Source organism: Brachionichthys hirsutus, chromosome 3 (genome assembly GCF_040956055.1).
Source record: "Brachionichthys hirsutus isolate HB-005 chromosome 3, CSIRO-AGI_Bhir_v1, whole genome shotgun sequence".
NCBI classification, from domain to species: Eukaryota; Metazoa; Chordata; class Actinopteri; order Lophiiformes; family Brachionichthyidae; genus Brachionichthys; species Brachionichthys hirsutus.
This window is the reverse complement of record NC_090899.1, coordinates 10,265,143-10,274,267: the sequence shown is the minus strand read 5'-3', so window position 1 is coordinate 10,274,267 and position 9,125 is coordinate 10,265,143. Positions and strand designations below refer to the sequence as shown.

Genomic DNA, 9,125 nt, shown 5'->3' with positions numbered 1-9,125 from the left:
AATTACGCGCCGGGTATTCATTCATGTCATTATGAAGCGGAGGAGTGAATAAAAATCACACTTTCTACGCGACAGGCGCTTCAAACTTCTAAAGACAAATAACAAAACAATAAAAAAAAAACCTGAAATATGACATAAATTAATGCGTCTCCAGTCTTCAAATTTCCCGTAAGTGCGCTGTACTTCCGCGTTCACGCTGCAGACGCGCGCACAGGAATGTGCCTGCGCCTGTTGTGAGAGAAAAGAAAAAAGGGAGTTTTGAAAGAAAACTCTGACATGTCGAACCCCCGATGAGGATTAATGTATTTATTATTATTATTATTATTAATATGTCCCTGTCAGTGTCACCTTGTTTACAGAGCAGCCCAGATTATGAGCGTGCAAACAGGGCCGTCGCTATGACTGGAGCTGCCCCCCCCCCCCCCCCCATCACGGGTGATCCGTGTTCTCGACCTCAAGAGTGACTGACAAGGATGGAGGGAGTGGAGGGAGGATAAAAAAAATTAAATAACAAATAAAACCAACCAAGCAGCTGCTGTCACTTCAGCGAAGGCCTCGCTGTTTTTGTTGTTGTTGTTGTTTTTTACATCTAAAAGTATTTAAATGTGTATTTCCCTTTCAGACGGTGAAGCGTGGCATCCGGCTGACAGTAACAAACGTGCTGAAGAGGATCCCGTTCTTCACACTGATCTATTAACAATGCGGCTACGACACCTACTGGTGACACCTTGAATTGATGTGTGACTGTCTGTGAGGATAAAAATATGTTCTGGCCGATAAATATTTTTTCATCACATCAGAGAGAGTTTTCTAAAGACAAATAATATTTAAGGAGTCATTCATAGCATTGCAATGTTTTTCATGCTTATAGATGTTAAGTTAGACTACTTTTTCTATTTTCAAAATAAGTTGCTTTGTGTATTATTAATTTATTCATTTTGAGCTTGTAAGTGATATGAAGTCAATTCAAGTCATATTTCACGTGTAATAAAGATTATCTTCAAGTTTAACATTACTATTGGCCATTTTTTTTTTTTTTCAGTTTCTTTTCTCCCCTGAAACATTCAATAATTCATTCAAATACAAATTCAGTCCAATTATTTATGTAGCCCTGAATCACAAATCACAGATTTGTGTCGAAGGGCTACAAAATGCACAAAGCAAGACAACCTTTGTCCTTTGACAGGGAAAAACTCCTCAAAAAAAAAAAAATGTTGACAGTGGAAAAAAAGGAAAAACCTCAGGGAGGGTTCGCCCACCCAGGATGGACAGATGTGCAACACACATCGCTTGTACAGACTCATTCAACAATAGTGGAAGTGGGTGTCCGGCAGGAGCACAGCAGCAGGTGAAGCCATAGCTGATTCCACCGAGGACCAGAGGGAATGCAGTCGGTATGGAGTGCATTCCCGCAACAAGAGGAGCGCTCCCATCCGAGGCCAGCTAAGATCCATAGCAATGACAAGAGCAGGAGGCCAGCAGGACGACGGCTCAATGCCCTGCGGAATGAGAGGCCCTCCAGGAAGGGTCAAAGCCTCTAACATGTATTAATGGGACGTGAAAGGAGGGTCCCAGTGTATCTTGTCCCCGTAGGGACATGACTAGGGGCCGGACCAAAACAGGCCTCAGCCAGCACTAATTGTAGGCTACTTCATATACTGAGTTTTCTTTTGATAATTATGCAGCAGTTAAAGTATTTCATAGAACATCAACAAGAATGAATGAAATAATCACGTATGTACAGCAATGGTTCATAGTCATAAAAATACATTTCCTACATATAGATCCCCACAATGAGCCCTGAGAAAACAACAGACATGAGATCTGTGCGAGGCTGAGTGCTTTCCCTTGAGAGTCACACATTACAAATCATTTTATCTGAATTCAAAAGGCTTAAAAGACACCAGAGGTTCGAGGTTTATGCCTACGTATATAAAGATATTTGCTAATAGTATAACCAATTAGGGACTTGTCTATATCATACATTGATATTATCTATTTCAGCTTCGAGGTAATAGTCAGATAGATAATCACAGGAATATACAGTATGGTACCGGCATGCTGCTGAATGCAGGAGCCAAACTTCCTCGGATCATTACTGCTGCTGTACAGAAGAGGGAATTAGCATTTTTACTTTGACAGAGACCAAAACAGAAATTCTAATAATATTTTAGGCATAATGAGGCTTATGAGCTACAGTGAATGTTTTTTGTAACTTTCATAGGGAAATGAGCCATCAGATAAAATCTATATTCTTTGCTGTGGTAATGACCTCAAACAGGCAAGAAAACAAACAAGCAAAAACAATAGGGAAAGCGCCCTTATGAGATGGTATTTAAAGGCTGTTAATCTTCTCTTTGTCTTCAGTCAGCTCGGGAACATTCAATATTCATGTTGAACGTTGTTTGAAACTGACAGGAGTGGGCAGGGGACCGAATTAAGGTAAAAGGTCAATGACCCAAACATGAACTAGAAAAGCACTCAGAGAGCACAGACCTCCGCCAAGCAGCTCATTCCCCTCATAATTAGATTTACACCGTCCACATGGTGATCTGGATCATCACCGAAAGGTTCTAAATTGTTCTTGGTATCTTTATACACCAACCATGAAAAGTAAACGTGAATGCCCTTTCAATATATGTTTTACGATATTACCAACTAAGAGCTGTCGTGATTTGTCGGTGCTGAACCAACACAAATGAGCAGATGGAGAGAAATGGTCATCTCAACCACTGCGCTAGTAGCGTGGCTTTTTTTTGAGTCGTTATTTGACTTGCTTTTTAATTCTAACATACTGCATGTCAGAATAAGATCAAAATCCAAGCTCCATGAACGTAACCATCATGTAGCATCGCCACAGACTTGTGTTTAGCCATAACACACCATAATACAGCTGCAAGCAGATGTGCAGACAACAGAGTCGACCCCTCAGTGACCTAAGCCACAGATGAGCTAAAGAGTCCATTGGATAGCTATTTTAAAAAGCAGAGGCAATCCCAGAGGGAACGACTGGGGTTTACACCGTGACCTCAATGGAAGAAGGTGAAGAGGTCACCAGCTTCTGCCATCGGTCCGACTGCTCTGTGTTTTCTGGGCGCCATATGATGGCCTGAACATCCGGGACTGACCACACAGGTCTTACACAGCTAAGGGCTTATGGTTAAGCCTTCCGATGGGCCCCTTGCCATTCATAATTCTGAAGCATGTAATTATACTGTGTCGCCAGCAGATGGAGAAGGAGGCCGTTAATTGTTTGTGAATTAATGAATGAATTTTTTATTTGTTTTGTTAACTGTTATATGACATTATGTTTTTGTAAAACATGAAAATAAAAATTTAATTAGGAAAAAAACTTAAACTGAATGAAAGAAATAAAGAAATTCATGTATATAATATATATACATTCAACAAAAGTATAAATGCAACACTTGTTTTTGCTCCACTTTTTCATGAGCTGAATTCAAAGATCTATAACATTTTTTGAAACACAAAAGACCATATTCTCTCAAATATCGTTCACAAATCTGTCTAACGCTGGCTGAGTGAGCGCTTCTCCTTTGCTCAGATGTGCCTTTGGCTGGCTTCAATAAAAGGCCAATATGTGAAAAGGGAAATTAGTATTTTAGTTTTAATTTATTAAGATATCTGATGTTGTGAAATCTTATATATTTTGCTTTTTCATTGGATGTTAGGTCTCCAGCATTGATGAATGAAGAGCAGCAGGACATACATTTGTCCACCTATTTAATTGATGCGAACTGTATTTATAATACAAGTTAATTCAACGTCTACTGATGAAAATCGAGTATTCTATGCATCAGTGTGCCCAGTTAATACAAACCACATCAGTAAAATAATTTTAGCAGTGACAATAATGAAGAGATTTAAACTTTGATACAAAAAAATCAAAATCAAAATTGGAATGTTTTGCACATTAGAGAAACACACAGTGAAATATAATTCAAGTAGTAATTAAAATAAAACATATTAATACATACAATTCATGTTTACACAGTTAACATTTAAATCTGTGTATTTGATACACGCTCTGTCAAAACAGGTTATAAACAAATAAGGTATACACCAAATATTTACACAATATTTGTCATTATAAAAAGTGCTTTAGATGGACTAAATAAAACAAATCCCCCCAAAGCCTAAAGGAACACAAATGTTCTTTTCTTTAGGAGAACCGAGATATCACCTTTTAACTATTCCAGGCAAATGCTAGAAATGACACTCGATCACCATGGTGACCTCTCTTTCATAAATTGAGCCCATAGTTTGGACAAAGTCAAAGTACACAGTCGAGTTATTTCAAAAATGTGTCCCATAGTTAGAACGACTGTGACAGCAGCTGCAGGGACGATGAACAGCTTGGCCTGTGTGCATTTATGTCTGCTCTTTCTAATTCATCACCAGGAAGGTAAATGTGATGACAGCAGATGTTTTTTAGATTTGATTTTTATTCTCGACATTTAAAATGCAGTCGATCATTCCTGAGTGACCAACCCAAGATGCAGTCTAACCCTCTGATAGAAAGGCTTCAAAGCCAGCCTGACGCCAGTCTGATCCTCACAAGTTTAGAGAATCAACCAATCAGTGCTTCGAATCTCTCTCACACGGGGTGAAGATGAGACGTCTGTGTCCACAGGACTCCCTCCAGGAGCGAGAGAGCGTTCAGACGGCGTGCAGAGCTGTTTAATTTTCTACATCAGCCTCCACAGGGGAATCTCAATATATTTAGCACTGTGGGAATGTTGCACAGTATAGGCTCGTGCATTTTACGATTTTGTGACAGCTGCACTTCATATATTGTCTTGGGTAGACTTGTTTAATCTAAAATGTAGAGTTAATGAAACTCGTTTGTCATGTTGAAGAGAAGACCGCTTCCCTTCAACTCAACGTTATCCCGAGTTCAAAGCATCGTCTGCTATCATCTTCTTTTATTGTTCACCATTTCCTTGCCATGACCTCATGACCTATAACTTCACGCCACTGTATCGCTGCTCTGATGGCTGCCACAGAGCATTGTTTTGGGGGCAGTGGTTGTGGCAGGCACAGGTCAGGATCACCATGACCGGCCTCCTTGTGGTTTTGCCGTCGGCACACTGGAACCCCACCAGAGTGGTTTTAGTTTGGTGGGGGGTACAGCAACGGCCGTCCATGCAGGAGCCGCAGTAGAGAGGTTTGTAGGCCTGGATGCTGGTGCAGTTCTTATACGAGAGCTGGACGGCTTTTGCACTCCTCACCATCCTCTGACATTTGTTACCTCTCTGTGTGGAGAGAGACCCATGCAACTGAATTTATGAGTGATGTGCTTGCAGAATAAAATGCATTACGAATTTTCTAAAGGTCCTAAACAAACTCAAACAAAGAGAAGCTCATCCTTTCAGAAGATGGCATTCAGGTATTTCAGAATAAAACGGATAGAAATTACCTTTGGTGCAAGCTGTGTCAGCCGTGTGTGGCCCCGCTGCTCGTCACACGGTCTGATCGCACATAATCGACTCTGTTTCACCAGCTCGCATCGACGGTTCTTATTGGTCACTCTGGTGGAAAGCCCCATGCCGCAGGTTTTAGAGCAGGAACCCCACTCTGTGGTCTGCTCAATGCAGTTCAGGTTAGAATCCCAACCGTTGAAGCGCACCGTTTGCTCCTGACGATATGCTGTTGGGATGCATAGATGGACAGAAGACAAACGTTTTGGGCGCAGAAATAAAGTAATAAAGTAAAGCAGACGTAGTTGAAGATATAGGAATATATGCTAGAATAATAAGAAATAAATAGAGTTGCGACATATATTTTTTTATTTCTCTTGGTATGCAACACTTTCAATATAAAATCTCAGAAGGATATTCTGAGGAAGCCTGCAGAAGGCATGGCTCTTCAACCAAAGTAAGAGTCGCGTATCACATTACTGTCACATTCCAGACTGAAATGACTGTCAGTCTATTTCCCTCTTTCCATCCTTCCTGCCGGCTCCCTTTACCTAACCAGGCCAGGGGAGTGTACATAACCTCTCAACTTTGTGTCTCACACTGCAGCAACATTGACATCAAAGAGGAAAGGGCAATTGTATGGGATTGTAGCATCTGAGTATTGTATATGGTCCATCTTGTCCTATACCCTCCATCCAATATACTCACCCGCCATGGCAAAGCCTCCCAGCATGCTGGCCTCCACCTGGGGCTCACAAACCCACTTCTCACAGCAGTGTCCAGGCACCTGGATCCTGCGCGGCATTGGGCAGTCTGGCCCAGGCAGCATCACATCCAGGTTGCAGCGAGGCATACAGGTGATCTGGCCATCACGGCACATGCACTGGTACTTACAACTCGGGTAAAAGATCTGTCCGTTCTGGTAGACAGATCGATCCATGATGCACACATCTCCTCCATGAGCTGCAGAAGGAAGCAAAAAAGAAAGGTGGTTTTGTTCTACAAGCAACCGTCCATCTTCTTGTAGACCAGACGGCATCAATTGTCTCCTGTAGAGCTGCTTTATCTACCGTGCGGCTCATGGGTGTTGCTGGAGCCTATCTCAGCAGACTGAGGCGAGGTACACCCAGGACATGTCCCCAGTGCATCACGGGGCCACACAGAAAGACAACCACTCACAAACACACTCACTCCTACAGACAATTTGGAGAGATCAATTCACCTAAATGGTATGTTTTTGGAGATGGGAGGAAACCACAGAGAACGCAGAGAAAACCCACGCAAATATGGGGAGAACATACAAACTCCACACAGAAAGGAATTGAACCCAGAACCTCCGTGCTGTGAGGTGACAGTGCTACTCACTGCGCCACCATGCCATCCTTGTAAAAGCAATGAAGCCTTATTCAAAATAATCAATGACAGCTAACTGATTCACCTTTGTAACAGAATATTTGCCACATCCAGGATATCCTGCCTACAGTGTTTGGGAATGTCAACAGCCACTCACCAACACAGACACCAGTCCTCTGGTGGACATCCGCCTTGTATTCACACTGCAGCCCTTTGCGTGTGTCACATGGATTCATTTCAGAGCACGTCTGACCTTTCTGACGGGCACACACCAGACAGCACACACAGTCATCTAGGATCAGGGGCACCCCAGGGAGACATCTGGGGGGCTCTTTAGGGCACTGGCATCTACGGGGACAGACCTGGGACCATGCCAGTGTAAACACCTGCAGTAGATGGAAAATAAAATGACCAAGTGATTTTTAATTATTATATTATCTTCAATCCAAATAATATGACTAATTATTAATTTCGAGGGATGTCTGGAAAATAAATATTCCATATTCAAATTTTCAAAGGATATGAAGGTCATAAATACTTTGTAGGTTGCTGTTACAAATTCTGCAAAAAAGGAATAACAAAATTCAGCAGTGTGGAGAAAAATTGGTTAAAAATAGTGTTTTCCAATTAATTCAGAAGAAACTACTGAATACTTTAAATAACTGAATGCATTTTGTTTCATCTGAAATTTCTTTTAGAATTTTCACAGAATGAAAACATTTGTTTCAAAAATAAAATATTGTCATTGTCATACAGATAGATTACTGCAGTTGCAAAATTAAAAATGATCCAATTGAAGATCTGTGGTAATCCCTACCTGTGCCGTTAAGAAAACAAAAAGCGCAGTCTCTGACAGACTGGTCATTTTACTGTAAAGTAGATCAGATTAATCTGCAGCCCAAAACGTTTTCAGTTGTCTCTATTGGTGCTGATTTAAGTCCTTTGGTTCAGGTGTGGATCCTCTGTCCTCTGGCTGTGGGGAAGCAGAAAGTCGGGATGGCTCAGGACTCAGGAGAGGAGGATCTTATAGAGTGGAGCTGTCCTCATGCTACCATGACAACAAACAGGAAGGAATGCTTGAGTGACCGGCCAGAGGTCTGCGGGGAAGATGAGAGTCTGTTTTTTATTGTGGGATCCTTCCAAAAATACAACTTAAATGTTCAAAGACATTTCAGCCTTTACATCTTAATATTTTGCCAACAACAGTCAACCAGTTTTGTTAATAAAAAAATACTTTTGCATGATAATTTGTAATTTATCACTGTCAAATATGAATTGCACCTGTGTTAATCAGATAATCACTGAGGCATTTGTGTACACCAGATCCCCTCTGCATTGCAGGACACTCATGTTGTCATGGGATCTCAGGATTCCCTCCTTTCGTTTCCACTGACGGTGGGTGGTGAACACCTGGGAGGTCACAGTGGAAAGGTCTTCTATCTTTTCAAGGATTGTTGCTGCTTCCTAAAATAGCTCCACAGTGGAAACGTTGGCCCATCAGTAGCTTGAATTAGTGGGGGGGCTGACGCCGTGGTCACATCTGCTCAAAAGGATGTTGTGTTTTCTGCCAGGCAGAGGTGTTTGGGAGGATTTGGGGTGAACCCTGAAAAAAACAAAGGCAGAAACTGTATGAAAATGTTTTTTAGCTTGTTGGTGGTGGAACAATGTTATACAGTATAGAACATGAGACCACAAAGGTCTCTTTGAACATCTTCTCAATAAATATTAAATGGAAATCTGCTTAAGATCATGACCTTGTGACACAGAAGAGAAGCATCATGTTTTCAATATTGCGTCTCTTGTTGATTTCTCCTAAAATATCAACATGACAGGAATGTAATCTCAAGTTTTCCCACTAAAATGCTTGGAACATGTGGGAGATATCTGGTCCTGCTTTCTATTCATTGGCCTGTTTCAGATTTTGTGTGTTTTAAAAAAAATAATAAATAGCTCATGCAACCACAAAAGTGAAAATAAATAGCAAGGAAAAGTTTTTATTTTATCTCACGCTCACTGGTAAATTAATGCAGGTTTAGATGTCAGTGGATCACACCTCCATCTGTGCTTCCATGAACCAAATAGAAACAAGCATCGGCAGCATTGTCTGATGTACAGAAGAATCTGGAAAGCATTCATGTCTATGAAAAAATTAAAATACTCTGTTGTAAAAGTGAGTCAACAGCACACAAGCATGCAGCAATCTGTTTCTTTGGTCTGGATTGTGTGTGGTATGGTAAGAAGATCGGTTCATTCATAAATGACATTCATCATTCATTTCCCTAATTTAACAAAATACCCTCCATCCTCCATGTATGTTCCTATTTTAAATGT

General features: G+C 41.1%; 1 protein-coding gene across 1 annotated transcript; it reads right to left on the bottom strand.

The window, feature by feature from the left end:
* Positions 1 to 4,982: 4,982 nt before the first annotated feature.
* LOC137916189 (CCN family member 3-like) lies at positions 4,983 to 7,659 on the bottom strand. Its single transcript, XM_068759272.1, has 5 exons — positions 7,612 to 7,659; positions 6,952 to 7,180; positions 6,150 to 6,404; positions 5,441 to 5,670; positions 4,983 to 5,276 (listed from the first exon to the last, which is right to left on the bottom strand). The coding sequence occupies exons 1-5, from the start codon at positions 7,657 to 7,659 to the stop codon at positions 4,983 to 4,985; spliced, it is 1,056 nt and encodes a 351-aa protein (XP_068615373.1).
* Positions 7,660 to 9,125: the final 1,466 nt, after the last annotated feature.